The sequence below is a fragment of the Chelonia mydas genome, chromosome 6 (genome assembly GCF_015237465.2).
Source record: "Chelonia mydas isolate rCheMyd1 chromosome 6, rCheMyd1.pri.v2, whole genome shotgun sequence".
Taxonomy (NCBI): Eukaryota; Metazoa; Chordata; order Testudines; family Cheloniidae; genus Chelonia; species Chelonia mydas.
In genome coordinates this window covers 109,508,391-109,526,610 of record NC_051246.2, presented here as the reverse complement: position 1 = coordinate 109,526,610, position 18,220 = coordinate 109,508,391, and the positions used below count along the sequence as shown (strand labels likewise).

Sequence of the window (18,220 nt, the reverse complement as noted above, 5' to 3'; positions counted from 1 at the left end):
ATCTTGCACACCAATACTAGGACCTAAGTGGAAACTTAATTCACAAACATTTTAAGAAAGGGAACCAAAAGCATTAATGCTCTATTTAATTTGCACCTGTTGACAAGCGAGGCCTTTCATATCTGCTTTGACATTATTAATATGTTGTAGCTCATTGGCAAATTAATTGGAGTAAAGTTTAGATACACAATTTAAACTGGAAGCAAGTGGGCCCTCAAACCAAAAGCCCTGTTAGGTAAACTGAAGAAATCAATTACACTAATCCAGCTAATGTCTGTAATACTCAGAACTTGATGACACATTTAGAAGTCCCAGAATACACTGTAGAAGATGCACAGGCTCTTTAAAAAACAGTTTTACTTCAGCTTACTAGCAAAGAAGGAAAGATCAAGGGGTTGGGGAGATGCAGTTCAATTACTGAAATAATCGCCTTTCAGAAGTAGCCCAAAATGTTAAGAAATACAAGATTACATTAAAAAAAATCAGAATATCTGGATTCACGTATTTCAGTTATTTTCAACCTGAGCTAAAGATGTGAAGAACAATTTTAAATAAATGTAGATAATGACACATGAATGACAACATGAGTTTTCTGGGGGAACTGTGGTTGGAAGATTTCCCCAACTAAAGAAATATAACAGAGGTTGCTTTTTTTCTGAACTTTATCTAAGTTTTTTATATTTTTTATTTTTTAGTACTAGCAGAGGTGCTGGAACAATTTGTATAGTGGGGGTGTGAGAGCCATTGAACCAAACTGTAAACCCCATATATGATGGAAACCACTTCAAGCCAAATAGTGAGGCAGCACCCCCAGCACTTCTAGTTCTAGTACCTATGAGTACTAGTGAGTATTTGCAGTTTTAAGCAACAAAAGTATCTTGTTAAAGTGCATAATCATTATAAGGTAGTTACTGTAAATGTTTATTTTTGTTCTGTAATTTCACATGAGTTTATTATTTCCCTCCCACTGAAATTTATTCTTTGAATAACAGCTCTCTCAGACAAACGGTGCACTCCTCCAGATTACTGTAAAAATACATATTTCATATGAAACAGATATCATTGGGTATATAACTGAGGTCACACGAACACAGAACATAATACTCAACATCCGTCACTGACATTTTTGGACTGTCAACCAGTATTTCAACTATTGCTACCCTGAATTCCCAGCAGTTGCACACACTAGGACTACTCTCACGAGAAATGGGTAAATGCTCAAAATTTCTGTGATCCAAGATCTGGGCCCTCATCCTGCACACAAAGGTAGGTTTGCATGAGTAACCAGTGCAAGATCAGGCCTATGGCCTTTTAAAAATATAAATGAAATTGTTATGGTTTATGTCCAGCATAAGTCCTGAGCTCATGACAACCCTAATAATTTTATACCTACATACCTCTTCACACATAGATCTCTTTCTTAGTTTAGGATGAGCGGATGGTAAAGTATTTTCAAGTATCTAATGAAAAGCAGTAACGCTTGAAGAGTGGTCTCATTAATCTTTAAAAAAAACAATCAAAGAAACAAATAATAACCAGAAAAAATTTCAATCCTCTCTTGTGCCATCAAGGTAGAAAGAGAGAGATTCATTGTTGTCATTTCTACCTGTGAGAGATGCTCAGACATGATGCTGATAAGTATGATAGATAGAGACAGACAGTACGCCCTATATTGGCAGACAATCCATTAATTATCCTAAAGCTAAGAAATCCAGAATAATAGGCTATTATTACTTAACAGCATGAAAATCGGTAGGGTATGTTACTGGAGCATATAGGAGAAGGAGCTTGTATAGTCTGAAATATTAACGCTAGTATTCTTTATGTATGTACTTTAGGTCTCTTATAAAGGATATGCCCATGTCCATCCACCTGTTGTTGTCTTGTTATATGGGACAGGGAATGACTTTTTATTACCAATATTTTTCATTATAGTACAATGGGGCCGAATTCCTTTAGGGCCTTTAAGCACAACAACAACAACTTGGTCAAACCTCTTGGCAGAGTAATCATAAAACATCAGTTGTTTGAAAGGTTTTTCTGAAAAGCACAATTCAACTTCTGATGTTTTTATGGGAGGATAGTTCATACTACAAAATGGAGCTCATGGCCCTGCCCCTACCCCACTCTCTCATTATAACGCATATGTTTGCTTATAAAAAAAAAACCCAGCTGTTTGATTAACTACAGGCCAAACTAAGACAGGGCTGGGTACCTGCTGATCATAAGCGACTCTCCCTGGAGTCAGTGAATGTTTAGGACATCAAGAACAGGCTGCTTCAGAGTAAAGTACGTCTGCTTTCAGCAGCCAAATACAGTGTCCTCCATGATGTCAATTGCACATCTGCGCCCTTATTCATACTGATGAGAGCTGGTCAGAGAAATTTTGACCAAACCATACTGCATCCAAATTAAAATGCTTTGCAAAATCAAGTCGATTTTACTGGAATTTTCTTTTGGAAGAAAACAAGGGAAAAAAGTTTGGACGATACTGAAAGGTCCAGTTTTTAATATTTTCAGATTGAAATGTTTTCATTTATTTCTTTTGAAATTAGTTTTCATTTTGAACTTTTGTGCTATATTATATACTACCATATTTTCTAATAAATGCAACATTTTAAGAAGTTAAAATCAAAACAGAACAATTATGTCAAAACAAAACAGTGTGCTCGACAAAAAATGATTTTTTATTTTACTTTTCCTTCACAAAGAATTTATCAATTTTTGGTTTTCATTCTGATTTGGAATGAAGCTAAATTTCAAAATTGCAAAATCCTTCATGAAATGGAACCCCTGCCCTCCACATAGCTCTTATATTGACATTGTGTGACTAAACAAAACCCCCAAATCTTTGCACTATTCTTTTTAAAGGTGCGCATGTGCATTACAGCAGCATTTCCCCAAGTCAGATTTAGTAGCTGAGGCATTTTAATTAATTCTCCTATAACACAAAATATCAGGCGCTATTCCAGCTTCCCCTGAAGTCAATGGGAGTTTTTAACCATTAACTTCAACAGGAACAGGATCAGATCCATTACTTGGCCTCCACTGAAATAACAGAAAGCAACATAAAAGACGACAAACAATGCAAGGAAAACCACTCTTTGCAAAGTCCTTCATTATCCTGCAAACCCTACAGTCCCTCCCAGGACCTGACTCTAGCCTACAGTCTCTCACCTTGAACTAAGGAGCACCTCTATATGCCTAAATTCTACTTTCTCACTTTACCCACGCGACTGCTATAGTAACTTCCCACCAAATACCGCATAAAATGTCCGATCCAATACCCATTGAAATCCATGGGAATCTTTCTACTGAGCTCAGTGGGAACTAGAATGGGTTATTACATTGTTTTATACCTAAACCAGATAATGATAATCTCATGTTGCTACCAGGGAAGTTTCCCCAGCTATTTTTCTGGGCCATAAGTCGTCATTAATGCTGTGAGGCAGGGGAATGCACTGCAGGCATACAGTAACACTTTATATCATATGACTGTGAATAGCCTATGTTCTCTCTCTCTTAAAACAGTATGGATCATATCAGCATTTGTATTTAGTCATGGTTTAACAACCACAACTTTGAAATTTATACATAAATTTCCCGATGCATCTAAAAAAATATGATTAATGAGAAGAGAGATATTCTGTAGCAGATCCAATTCGCTATTTCGTTACACATAACATTCAAAATGTAATTAATTTCTATATTGATTATTTAATTATATTACATTGCATTAACATGCAAGGTGTCCGACTCCACTGTTGCCAGCCTGGATTTCCATTATAGTCGAGTGAACATGAGGAGGATAAAACATGGGTCTAATTTAGGGTTGCCAATCAACTGCACAAAACTGAACACCCTTGCACCACCCTGCCCCAAGGCCCCACCTCTGCCCCGCCCCTTCTCTGAGGCCACACCCCCACTCACTCCAGCCCCCCCTCCCCCAGTCGCGCACTCTCTCCCACCCTCACTCACTTTCATTGGGCTGGGGCAGAGGGTTGGAGTGCGGGAGCGGGTCAGGGTTCCAGCTGGGGGTGCGGGCTCTAGGGATGAGAGCTTTGGAGTGTGGGGGGGGGGCCTCTGGGCTGGGGCCAAGGGGTTTGGAGAGCGGGCTCACGGCTGGGGTGTGGGAGGAGGTTTGGGGTGTGGGCTCCAGGAGTTTGGGTGTGGGAGGGGGCTCAGGGCTAGGGCAGGGGGTTGGGTTGCAGGGTCTAGGAGGGAGTTAGGGTGCAGGAGGGGGGTTCTGACCTGGGGCAGGGGGTTGGGGTGCAGGAGGGGGTTCAGGGTGTGGACTCCAGCTGACATGTCCGGCCCCTAGGCAGAGGCACGGCCAGGCAACTCTGCGCTGTGTGCGCTGCCCATGCCCGCAGACGCCGCCCCCACAGTTCCCACTGGCCACAGTTCCCGGCCAATGGGAGCTGCAGAGCCGGCGCTGGGGCAGCACATGGAGCATCCCTGATCGCCCCTGTGCCTAGGGGCCGCAGGGACATGCCAGCCACTTCCAGGACCTGTGTGGAGCCAAGGCAGGCGAGGAGCCTGCCTTAGCCCCACTGCGCTGCTGAACAGACTTTTAATGGCCTGGTCAGTGGTGCTGCCAGGATCCCTTCTCCACAGGGTGTTCCAGTTGAAAACCAGACACCTGGCAACTCTAGCCTAATTACAAAGCAGTACATGCTTAGGAGACCACTGACTTTTACACCATAGTAACAGAAATTTCAATACGTTACAGCGTAACGTATCACACGTGATGTCCAGACTAGTTTTGTACAGTTGTGTGATTAACCTAAAAATTTTCTTGTTCTGAATTTTCTTCTTCCCTTCTTAGAGCTCTCACACACATTTTAAGACTTCCCATACGCTGGGATATCATTTTGGACCAGACTAGAGACATCCTATTAAAATGGTCTTTTCCCACTGAGAAGCCAGTTTGAACCCAAATGGTAATATCTATAAGTTAGCCATTCCTAAACTATTTCCTTCCAAGTGCAGTATGCCTCTGACATGACAAAGCTCTATAACAGGACTATTAACAAACTTAAAAGTTGAAGCAAATGCATTCATCTGCATAGCAGATGCTAGTAGACCCCACTGTGTATAAAGAAGCATGGCCATTCATGGCTCTTTCTATTAGATTCTTCAATGATGTCTACCACTGAGGTCTCTGAGTCTCACAGGCTTCTTGATCCACTGCACAACGGCTTTTCTCCCTCTGCTGGAATTTACCTGCCCACTTGTCAACACTTTTTAAAAAAAATTTATTTGCAAGTGAAATGATAGATCTGACAAATAGCAGTAAATTCCACATTTAATTTATTTTCAAAAAAATTGGTCAATCTCCTCTAGATTTATGGCTATGTCCTATAGTGTTTGTCGCTAAAAAACCCTCCTTTTTGTTTAAAGGAGTTTTTTTCATGTGAGTAATTTCATTTTTGTTGTAATGTTAGAACCACATTTATGACGAGCTATCAGGCTTTCTTGTCTGGTGGCTGACTGCTCTGGTTAGCTTAACAAAGAGAAGGTTATGGGGTGACTTGGTTACCGTCTGTGAGTATCTACATGGGGAACAAATATTTAGTAATGGGCTCTTCAATCTCGCAAAGAAAGGTATCGAGTGAAACAATGGTTGGAAATTGAAGTTAGAGAAATTCAGACTGGAAATAAAGCGTACAGCGGAGTTGCATCTTACACGGGGGTTAGGTTCTAAAGTCAGCGCATAAGGCAAAAATCGCATATAGTCAAAATTACCCTTGAAAATCCCTTAAATCGCCCATAAAGTACAGTATCCTGTACATGGTTTTGTGTATATAACCCTGTATAGTAATATGTATAAATATATAACGTATACAAGAATGTACAGTATATAATAAAGAGTACATATGCAAAATATAATTTTACAGTACTGTATTTTTAATTACAGGGGGTAGTCAGGGCTTGATGTCGATCCAGGATACAGAGGTGACAGAGAGCTTGGGTGACGGAGAGCGAGTCGTAGACGAAGTGGTTGACTCTGGTTCAGCTCAAGAAGTTGATTGTGTAGGCTCATCTGCTGCTGGTTGTTTTTCCTTGAAAAACATGGTGATCGGCAACTGTCGCTGTTGTGTCTTGAGCTTCTCAAACATTTCTTGACACAGTCTCAAATCATCCGTAATACTACGTGTGATTTTGAGGCTTCATTCCATAGAGGGATCATATTCAGAAATTAAATCAGTCAAGTGTTTCGCTGCTTGGAACACTTCAGCAAATTTATGAAGATTCCAACTTGCTGGCTCTTCCTGTTCATCGTCATCATCTTCGTCTTCTGTAGACTATTTTATCAGTTCCTCTAACTCTTCGTTAGTCAATGTTTCTCTATGGCTCTCAATTAATTCTTTAATTTCTTCCTCAAGGATGTCAACAAAGCCATCACCATCCACTTGCCTGGCCACCTGAATGATGCATTTCACTTGTCAATGGTTGGGAAACCCTTAAAATCATTCACACATTCTTTCCATAGGTTTCACCAACATGCATTGACTGTTTCAGGCTTGATTGCATCACTTATATTAAACAAGCAATGGATGCAATCGACAATGTTGAAGGACTTCCAACACTCCATCACATTATGATTGGGATCAGCATCCATAGCGCTACGTATCCGTGAGAACGTAAGCCTCGTGTATGTGGCTTTGAAACAGCGAATCACGCCTTGGTCGAGAGGTTCGAGGATGGAGGTGGTATTGGGGGGGAGAAAGAAGACTTCAGTGTCGTTATGTGCAAACCGGAGTGCCGCAGGGTGGCCAAGAGCATTGTCTACGATCAGCAACACTTTAAAGTCAAGTCCTTTCTCTTCGAGGTACCGCTTGACCTCCGGAACGAAGCACTTGTGGAACCAATCCAGAAATAACTCCGCCGTCACCCAAGCCTTTTTATTTAATTGCCAGAACACAAGCAGGAGATTTTTGTTCTTGCCTTTTAGGGCACGGGGATTTGCAGCCCTGTAGAGCAAGCCCAGCTTTATTAAATACCCAGCCACATTGCCACAAAACAACACAGTCACATGGTCTTTAGCTGCTTTCAAGCCAGGGGCCTGTCTTTCTGATTTCAAAGTGTAAGTGCAGTTGCGCATTTTTTTCCCAGTCTCGTCAGCATTAAAAACTTGTTCCGGAAGGTAGCCCTTTTCTTCTATGATTTTCTTTAATTGTTTGGGGTAGGCTTTTGCTGCCTCTTCATTGACAGATGCAGCTTCACCAGTATTCTGCACGTTTTTGAGGTTGAAGCGGTTCCTAAAACTGTTAAGTCAACCTTGGCTGGCTTTGAATTCCTTCTCATCAGAAGGCTGTCCCTCTTCGGGGGGAGGTTTGAACAGCGCGTAGAGGCTAAGAGCCTTTTCTCGCAACGTGTTGCCATCGATAGGCACACGTTTACGGTTCATGTCTTCCAGCCATAAGTTTAATGCCTTTTCAGTCTTCACTAAAGTCTTATCATGCACCTGGCTCATCACCTTAGCTGTTACTGGAGCACTTGATGCTACGGCTTGACAAATTTCTCTCTCTCAAATCTTGATGGCATGGATGCTAGATTCATTGTGGCCATATTTACATGCCATGTTGGAGACCGACATACTGTCTCTCAATAAGTCCAACACAGCCAGTTTTTCCTCCAGTATTGGAACAGATCACTGTTTCTTCGGTTGTGTACCAGATGAAGTAGTTGGCTTGCGTTTAGGGGCCATGTTGTATGAAAAATACGTACAGTATCTTTAAAAACTAGAATCACACTCAGCGTGACAAGATGCTCACACTATGAGAGGTACGCGGGAACCGAGACTGACTGAGGGAACAGCAAATTCACATCTCCCATCTCACGCTTACTCTGGGGCATGCACTTATTGAGTGGAATGGTGGGTGGAATCGCCAGCACTATTTACACGTATCTTGTTATTTTTCTTTTTTTTTTTTTGCTGAGTGCGTATAGTTGAATTCATGTAAGTTAAATGCGCATATGATGCAACTCACCTGGACATTTTTGACAGTGAGGGTAATTAACCATTGGAACAATTTACTGAGGATCATGGTGAATTCTCCACCACTGACAATTTTAATGTCAAGTTTGAATGTTTTTCTAAAAGATATGCTGGAACATTCAAAGACAAAGGCTCATTTACCAGCATTGCTAACATCTTACCTACTGTAGGATATGTGATATGTTTCCAGGGTTGCTGTAGAGGATGCAGGAGTTGTTCTTGAAGGTCCTGATCCTGTTAGGTGCGAACGGCCCTCCACTGCGGTGATATCAAAGGATACAGAGCACCTTTGATTAGGTGCTGGTCCACAGAGAAGCCTTTGGAATGGGTCTGAGCTAACCTTCCATACAGGAAGGAGTGGGGATATGCAGACATAGATGAACCCCTCCATGCACGGATCTCATTAATTTACATATTATTAGAGGGCTAGATTTTGATATCTTTACGCTCACATATAGCAGCTTCTTACTACACAAGAAATACTGACTTCAATGGGGTTATTTGTTCACTAAGGTTCTATATTTCACAGTTAAGGGCATCAAAAGATAATTCAATAAAGTCTCCCAACAACATTTCAGGAAATTGCCATATCTGTCACACTATTCAACATGAGTAAGGGTATCAGAATGTGGCCTAAATTAATTTAAAATCTGAGTACTTTTGTGTAAGTAAAGCAACCATGGAATATACTTGCAAAGCTACTTTAGAAAATATATCTCAGAGATATCTATATTTTCAACATATTTAAAGTACTGTGCCATAGGATAGAACAAGAGAATTCTAGATCATTTAAGGCGTGTAGCTGGGGCAGTAATAAAAATTGTTTAAATGGCGTAAGTGTTTGATTGAGATGTAATATTAATGAAACCCACTGAACAGATTTTATTGATGTCATGGCATTAATTGTTAATTTGCATTCTGGTTATTGTAGAATTACCCTCCATAATATTAAAAAAATGTAATAATTCAGAAAACATCCATCGTAGCATGAATGCATGTAAAATATGTTGCTCTTTTTTATGCAAGCTGAAAAATAAAATGTTCTGTTGAATCACACGGAAAAAGTTGGGAAGGCAAATGAGTTTTCCTACAATGTACACAATCCTTTAGGGAGAAGTCACGCCACTGTGTTTTGTGTAGCCCTGCCCTACAGTTGTAGTAGGGTTGTTGGGGTTTTTTTACCCACAATTTACTATGAACTGAGCTGAGACAATCAAATGTATTTCTCTTAAGGCCCATGGCTGGATATAAACACTCCCTTATGAGAAAAGTACTGAAGTATTCTACTGTAATGGTCTAAAACACTGCAGCTTACAGTAGAGATACTGCAGTGTATTACTGCAGGCTCTCTGCAGGGCCATTACTGTACAATACTGTAGTTTTTTTTTTTAAAGGGACAATCTTAAAAATGAAATAATTTAACCTCTGAATTACTTAGGCTCAGATCACCCTTTTCTATGTAAAAACAGTAAAAAGGAAAAACTGATCTCCCAATATAAGGTTATTTGAACTACTATACTATGCTGAACTGATTTTAACAATAGTATTTAATTTTAATACGAAAATAATTTTATTATTATTTCAACAGAAACACTTACAGACACCAATTAAGCTAGGTCAGCTGCATTTTTCATCCACAGATCTCAAAGCACTATAGAAATTATGGTAAATATAATTATCCTCATTTACACTGGGGTACCTGAGGTACAGGCCAGGGATAGAATCCCCCCCTCAGATAACTCCATCCAAGGATTTAAATTTAAAAAAAAACAACCTCCTCACCTCGCAAAAAAATAAAATAAAATGCAGAATATGATATTTGCTGCCAGCGCATTGTTCACTTGTCTGTCTTGTCTACTTAGGCCTTGTCTTTATTGCAGTTAGGTTGAATTAGCCACACTCAAGTTAACTACTTGAGTTAGCCTTGTTCGATGTCATGAATTAGGGCTCGCAGCTGAGCCTGGAACCAGCTAGCTCTACCTACCTAGTGAGGAACAGAGGACTGAGAGCTGAATAAGAGTTGGCTTGCAGCAGAATCACCTGATTCGCCAGGCCACCCAGTTGGCTAGAAGAACCAAGAGGCATGCTCTTAAGCCCAGCAGCAGTATTAGGCCAATGGCAGCTCAAGTATTCACCCACGTTTGCATTAGGTCCTTTGCCTGCTTGTTCCCACGCTCACTCCAGCGCTTCTCCTGCCTTGTTCCAGCCCCACTCCTGTCCTGGACCCAGCCTTTCCCCTGCTTTGCCACTTCAGATAACCTGGCTTTAAACCTTGTCTCTGACTTCTGACTTCACCCTGACTCTTGGCTCTGGACTCTGACTCCAACTCTGACCCTGGGTTTCTATCCCTGACTGCCGACTCTTGATCCAGTCACTAGGCCCGACTGCCCACATTCCGGTCAGTGACGCTTAAGTGAGAACATTTGCACAGAGTGATTGAATTAACAGCAGAGAAGCTGAGTTCCCACTGGATTACTAGCTCAATTATCAGCAGCATGGGAGCTGCAACCCCAACCTCCCCTTAGGCCAGCTAGCTCAAGTTTAAAGCACCACCTACCTTGTGGTAGAGAACCGTGAAAGGAAGTCGGGTAGGGTAAGTGTCTTTGTTGGATGGGAAAAAGGGAAAACCACAGGAAAAATTAAGAGACAAGGCTTTATTGTAAGGGACATTTTAGGCAAACACTATTTCCTCTAGCACATAATGTATTTTTCTCTTAAGTGTATACTTCCACTGCCCTCAGATATACAATGCAATTATTATAAGCTTCAAGTTAATGTTTAAAATGGTACTTACTATCAGTTTTAATACAATTCAATACATCTTCAAATAAGGGATGGGTGGTCTCCCTAAGGGACAAATCAAAGAAATAAGGGATGATCCCTTAAAATAAGGGATCGGTGGTCACCTGAGAGTCGAGTTAGAGGCAACACTTAATTTACCTTGAGTTAATACTGCAGTGAAGACAAGCCCTTTGATTGTAAGCTCTTCAGTGTAGAGACTGTCTCTTATTCTATGTTTGTACAGTGGCTAGCACAATGGAGCCCTGTTCTTGGTTGACTCCTGGAGACTACCATAAGAAAGATGACTAATAACAATCACAACCCATTTCTCTTGACTTCCAGTTCAGTGCCCTATGTAATGGACCACATCCTCTATAGCAGCAGTTAGAACCATGTTCATTGTAAAGGTTACCAAAGATAATGTAAGCCATACTAGAGCTATGACGAAAGAGAATGTAAAATGCGTATGTGGAGAACAAGGAGATATCTGTATTATTTTTTATGAATATCAGTTGCATTTCAATTTACCTGTTTGATATTTTCCTGCATGATTGCATGGAATTAAAGGAACCTTTCCCAGGCTGGAACCTAAGATCAAAGGAGCACTAAACCATTAAAGACACCAGCATAGAGAGAAAGGGAGGTGAGCAGGCAGCAGCTGCTGGAGCTTGCAAGCAAAGAATACAGTTAGGTAAGACCAGGTGGATAGGCCTTCTGTTGTTAGCCTCTTTCTCTGCTTGCTATGTACCTTCGGGTTAATAAATAACCCTTTGTTTTGAAGAAGCTGTTTTTGAGTCTCTTTAAATCAGCAACTGCTCAGAGGCTCTCAGGTGCCAAACCCAGTTGGGTCTGTCATGCTAACTGTTTCACAGGGGAGCTGCAGCCCAGAGATCCAGTCTAAGAACACTGGGGCCACGTAATTCCACCCAGGAGGCGTGCACTTGAGAGGGACTAAAAGGAGCTAAACCGCAGCTCACCCTGTAACCATGACAGCTGATCATAGCCTTTATTGGGCCATGGAACTCACTCCCACAAAAGATTATAGTGACCATGGAACTAACCAATTTCAGAACTAAAGGCTGCATCCTGCACAGTGTTGAGCACTCGGACCCCGATCCAGCAAAGTACTGGAGCGTGTGAGTAGTACCACTGAAGCCCATACTGGCTCTCAGACTTACACAAAACTCTGTCTGTTTCCCTGGAGCAGATCCTCAGCTGGTGTAAACAGCCATAGCTCCACTGACTTGATATTTCACAAAAGCTAAGCATATGCCTCACTTTTTAAAATGAGGATGCTAATAATTACTTAGTTATCTTCATTAACTAAGGTGTTTTTGTAAAGTTCTTTGAAGTTGCAAACTGCTAGTTAGTGAACATTTTCCTAAACTTTTGTTTTCATTTTGTTTATCAAAACTTGGTTTGTACTATTTTTCTTCTCACCAGCCTGATCGTTATTATTGATATCAGAAGTTATTTGGGTGGTCAAGGACTTGTTCTACCTTGCAACAAATCCACTTCACAAGGAAAAATTACAAAAGCCCTCTACAATATGTTTTTAACATATTGTACTTTTTACAGGAAGTCACATTTGTGTGGTTAAACCTGCTGTGCAAGTTCACATGCTGATATAATTGGGTTCACATGCTGATATAATTCATCCCACATTACCTTTAAAAAAAACTATGTAAATAAGAAATTGTACATAACGAGAAGTATGGCTAGTGTGATATACGAACATTAACCTCAGAGGTTAACGAGATACAAAGGTAGAGACCACATTCCTGCAGCAGCTGGGGTCAGCTGCAAACTCTAATGGACTATTCTGCTAAACAGAATTATTTCAATTATTTTCATCACACCAAATGAAGTAATGATTAGGGTGGGAAGAAAATATTTTTTAATTAGATGTAATTATTTAAAGAAATGGCCATTTATGGAGTGGCACCATATTTGCAGTTTTTGTCCAACCTACTTATTCAAATGGAGCTTAAAAATACCTCTAGAAACTTCAGAGCAAAAAAGCATTCAGTCAAGTTACTACAAGCAAAACACTGCCCATATTTGGCATCTTAGCATTTGCTGCAGATATGACTAGGTCGCTAATTTTGTCCTGCCATAGAATCTACCACTTCTACTTCCTGTCCGAAGTCAGCATCACTTCTGGAGGATCCTCTACCACAGGGGAGGGCAAACTATGCGCTGCAGGCCGGATCCGGCCCATCAGGGCTTTCAATTCGGCCCACAGGATGTGGCGCAGGGGGGTAAAGGCAGGCTCCCTGCCTGCCCTGGCCCCGCACCGCTCCCAGAAGCGGCCGGCACCATGTCCCTGCAACCCCTGGGAGAGGAGGGGCAGAGGGCTCTATGCACTGCCCTCGCCTGCAGGCACCGCCCCCCCCGCAGCTCCCATTGTCCGGGAACAGGGGACCGTGGCCAATGGGAGCTTCAGGGGTGGTACATGCAGGCAAGGGCAGCATGCAGCGGCGCCGCCTGCCCCATCCCACCCGCAGGAGTCACTGCCAGATATTCTGGCAGCTTCCGGGAGCAGCGCGTGGCTAGGGCAGGCAGGGAGTCTTCCTTAGCCCCACTGCGCGCTGTTGCCATCCCAGAACTGCTCGAGGTAAACGACACAGGGCCAGAGCCCACACCCTGAACCCTTCCTGCACCCCACACCCCAACCCCCTGCCCTGATTCCCCTCCTGCACCATAACCCCTTGTCCTGAGCCCCCTCCTGCACACTGCACCCCAACCCCCTGCCCTACATTCATGGCCCTGCATACAATTTCCCCACCCAGATGTGGCTCTCGGGCCAAAAAGTTTGCTCACCCCTGCTCTACCAGATACCAAGCGAGGCAGGACTCTGCTCCTGCATTAGAGCAGCGGTGGGAACAAGTGGAAAACTCCCTTGACCAAAACTGTTGTGAAGGTTGAGGGCATTTAGCCACTGGCCCAACTAAGGGGGAGGCATGGTCTCTCATCCCCCGTATGACCCAATGCACAGAAGGATCTGCTCAGGTCACACCACCTTTTATGCTCCCTTCTCTAATGCACTCTGAAGTCTGGTGAACAGGAGGCAAGCTATGCACCAGCCTCCTTTCCACCGCCTTTGATGTGCATTGAGGGATTGTAATTGTGGCTGGCCCTTGGATGAGCTGTCAAAGGGGGAAGATCCATCCACACTGTGCATCTGCGTATAGCCATTCACAGCCTTGCCCTCAAATTGCTTCTTTGTTAAAACTCCCAAGTCTCTATAAAATATCTTAAATCCAAAAGATACCAATAACAAAAATTACAACAATCCTGTACTCAGTGGTTCTCAAACTTTTGTACTGGTGACCCCTTTCACATAGCAAGCCTCTGAGTGCGACCCCCCTTATAAGTCAAAAATACTTTTTAATATATTTAACACCATTATAAATGCCGGAGGCAAAGCGGGGTTTGGGGTAGGGGCTGACAGTTCGCGACCCCCCATGCAATAACCTTGCAACCCCTGAGGAGTCCCGACCCCCAGTTTGAGAACCCCTGCGCGCACGCACACACACACACACATTATATATATATATATATATAGCATCTTTCATCCATACATCTCAAAAAGGCTTGATGTTGTTAATGAATTAAGCCTCAGAACATGCCTGACAGATAGGGAAGTAGTTTACAGAGAAGGTTTGTGTGACTAACAAGCACGATGCCAACTACTATGTGTTGTTATAAAAGAACAGGGTTCAGAAGTTGCTCTTTATGCTGATGGTGTTCCCCTTAATTGATTTCTCCTTTCTGAGGTTATTAAAACACTATATTGAGCAATGTGTGAAGACATCCATCTAGACTTGTGAGCTGGAAACCAAAGAGACAAGTCATAGAGAATCCAGATTTTACACTGAGAGTCCAGTCCTAGTAGGCCAGGACTTTGGGGGCTTAGTCACTTCAGTGTGAAAATTCATGTAGTGCAGCCATGCTCAATAAGGCTCACAGTTATTTACTTGTAACTTGCTGCATCAAAGCACTGAGACATGACCGTGAGGTAATCTGGGATGCAAGTATAACATATGTAAAGAAACACCACAGACTAACAGATCATTCATAGAGGTCTGATAGTAATCTCCTACCAATTCTATCCTACTGTGCCACTGATGTGAATGAATAGAGAATTCTGATTTGTTTATGTCTGGTACCCACATATAAATGGCGTATGAGCTGCGAGTCAGCAGCAAATCAGATCAGGGCTGATGGAGTTGCTCTGTATTTACACCAATGAAATTGGGAGCAGAATCTGGCCCCGGCACTTAGTTTATCCTGCTAAGATTTTGGGTAGTAGCTGGTGGATTCATTTTAACTCCTCTGTTTCCTGTTCTGGTACATTCTTGCGAAACAGAACAATTAACTTAAGGAAAAAAGGGTTTCAAGGCAAACTCCACTTGGGAACACGTCAACTCAGCATCTTAAAAAAATATAAACAGCTGCTGAACAAAAGGCATCTCATACTCAGCAATTTAGTCATTAAAAACATCACTCCTGTCAAAATAGTCAGATACATATGTAAGGGGACTGTTGCCCCCTTACTAACATTCAGTGGGGGTGTTTTAGTTGCTAGCTCCCAGTACTAAAAAGGGGGAAGGGTCTATGGGAATCAGGACCCTGAGACTGAGAACTCCCAGGAACAATGGGGAGAGGCCAATGCTCCAGGTCAGCCTGAATGACAGGGCAGGCAGGCTAATCAGGGAGTCAGGAGGCCAGAGAGGTCCCGTCCTCTGTGTGAGCTGGAATTGCCTGGGTCACACAGAGTGGGGCCGAGCTAAGGAGAAACCAGGGGCTCAAGCTGAGCTGGGGAGCAGAGCTGTGCTGGATCCAGAGGGACCAGAAAAGCAGCCCAGAGAGAGCAGATCCTGTCCTGGGAGCAGAGCTGCAGCCCCAAAGCCAGAGGCACAGCCCAGAGAGAGCAGACTTGCCCTGGGAGCAGAGCTGCAGCAACCAGAGCCACAGGGGCCAGAAAAGCAGCCCAGGAAGCAGGTCAATGCTGGGAGCAGAGTCACAGAAGCAGCCTGCAGAGCAGACCTGTCCTGGGAGCAGAGCAGTAGCAACCAGAGGTAGAGGGGCCAAAGAAGCAGCCCAGGGAGCTGGAGGCAGAGCAGCAGAGACAGAGTGGTGGAGCTGGGGCTGGAGCAGTCTGGAGCTGGGTGTGGTGAGCAGCTGGGGAGGGCGAGGGGGACCCTGGGCAGCGGGCCCAGCACAGGGAGACGCCTCAGCCAAGGGGCTCTGCAGGCCAGGCTTGGATCGTAACCCCGACAGGGCGGGGGCGACACTGGGAAGAAGGGTCCTACCACTTAGAGCCTGAGAGCGTGTGGCCACCACCAGAGCAAGTGTCCAACCCACAGCACCCCTGCAGCAAAGCCAGGGCCTGAGAAGAAGGCCTGGGACTTACAAGGAACAGACTGTGAACTGCCCTGACATTCCAGAGACACTGTTTGTGATGTTCCCTGCCACAGAGCGGGGTGATGTGTTTCCTTTAACCTTTCCCATTTTTTCTTATTCTTTTTAAATTTAATTGTTGATTAAATAACTTGCATTTGCTTTAACTTGTATGTAATGGTCAGTGGATCAGAGAAGTGTCCAATGCAGAGAGAGTACCCCGGAGTGGGGACACCCTAGCTCCTGTCCTAGGTGACCACAGCAGGGTTGGGGGTCGAGCCCCCCAGGAATCCTGGGCCCAGCCTTGTTGGGGTTACGAGGACTCTGCCAGACAGGAGAGTGGAAGGGGAGTCCTCAAGGGCAGGGAGGCCACTGGGTAAAGGAAGTGGGAGCGAGGACTCAGATTCTTTTGCTAGCCCACTTAACCGGGGTAGTGCAGAAGCCAGGGAAGTTCCCCACAAGAGCGGAACTATTCCCCGGCTTACAGATAGGAACATGCCATACTCCAGGGCGGAAGCTTTCCTTTGACCTTCAAGCTATTTAAGCAATGTATGCACACCTCCACCTCTCCAGCACTTCACTGATCCATTAACTCTTTAACCTACTCACTGTATCTTCCTGTAATAAAGCGCGGTACTTTATAGCGTCGCACATGCCATCTTGCAAACAACCTCCACTACACACACCAAATTCTTAGAAGTAAGTATCAGGATGGTAAGCGTAGAGAAAAAAATGACACAGACTTGATTAGTCTATTACATATGCTGAGATATAAAATTGTAACGAAGTATCCTTACAAGATCAGGCCATTGCTAATGTAAACTACTTCCCTTTTTATAGAAATAAGAACAAGAAGTAACTAATTTTGGAAAATACTGAAACAACATGCACAAGCAGAAACTATACTGTGAACGGAAAATGCAAATTTTAGACACCAGCTAATGCTTTCAGACAAACACTCTCAAAGCCATTGGAGTGTGTTTGAGTAGAACAATGTTTTAAACAAAGATTTTAAAATATTCAAACATATGCAAATTACAAACATGACACTATCCATCAGGACATAGACACATGCATAACTGTACACAACACAACAAACTATATAAGGCCTTGATCCTTCAGTGAGATCCACACAGGTGAATTCTTATTCCCATTCAGTTCTCAATGGGACAAATGAATCTCTGATAACTCCACTGAAATCATTTGACTTGAAACAGAGATGAATTTGGCCCAGTGAATCAAGTTCAGCACTGGAAGCCAGAATCAGAGCAATCTATTATTGCCACAAAAATCTAATTATCTTTTCATAACTGAAACAAAAACCTTCTGAAAGTACAGTTTAAATAGGACATGCTATTCTTTATATTACACCATATGAGTTTTGTTCAACGAAGTCATTATATATTCACAGTAGAGTCCCCAGGTACTTACCAGCTTGCCATTGAAAAAAGGATTTTGCAGAAGATTCAGAAACAATGTATTATCAATCTGTCACACGTAATTTGTGCTAAATCAGATATTCTGTTTCTCCAATTTATAGAGCGGAACAAAAACTCGACAGTAATGCAGTTTGAGAGTGTATGCATAAAGCCCTATACCCAAACAGGAAAACGGAAGTTTTACCAAAAAAGAGAGAGCAGGAAATAACACTTGGTTTAAAAAAAAAAGAAAAGAAAAGAAAAGAAAATTTGTTCAGTATAAAAAGATGAAAAGAAGCAATAGTCCAAGACCGAGAATTTGGATTAAGATGAGATCAACTGCCATTTTTTCCACTGGTAATGTTGATATTAAAAGCATTTAATTAGTTTTTCTTGTCATGGATTCAGTGACAAAAAAAAAAATCCAACAGAATTACTGTCATTTGTGCAACACAGTCACTGTACTTGATCCTGTACAAAACACAGAGACCTTGTCTATATTGAGGGATACCTCTAATTTCAGCAGCTAGCACAGGGGTTCTCAAACTGGGGGTCAGGACCCCTCTGGGGGTTGTGAGGTTATTACATGGGGGGGTCGCAAGCTGTCAGC

General features: G+C 42.8%; 1 protein-coding gene across 6 annotated transcripts in view; it reads right to left on the bottom strand.

Moving 5' to 3' along the window:
- The window catches only part of EVL (Enah/Vasp-like), a 213,145-nt gene that overhangs the window by 107,645 nt on the left and 87,280 nt on the right, over positions 1–18,220 (bottom strand). For 2 of the 6 annotated variants that reach the window (XM_027827308.3, XM_043548408.1), the window contains exon 1: positions 17,624–17,819. The exons of the other annotated variants lie outside the window; for them this stretch is intronic. In XM_027827308.3, coding sequence (XP_027683109.1) covers positions 17,624–17,634 — 11 coding nt within the window. In that variant the 5' untranslated portion in view covers positions 17,635–17,819. Of the gene's footprint in view, positions 1–17,623; positions 17,820–18,220 lie in introns of those variants that run through there. 6 annotated transcript variants of the gene reach the window in all.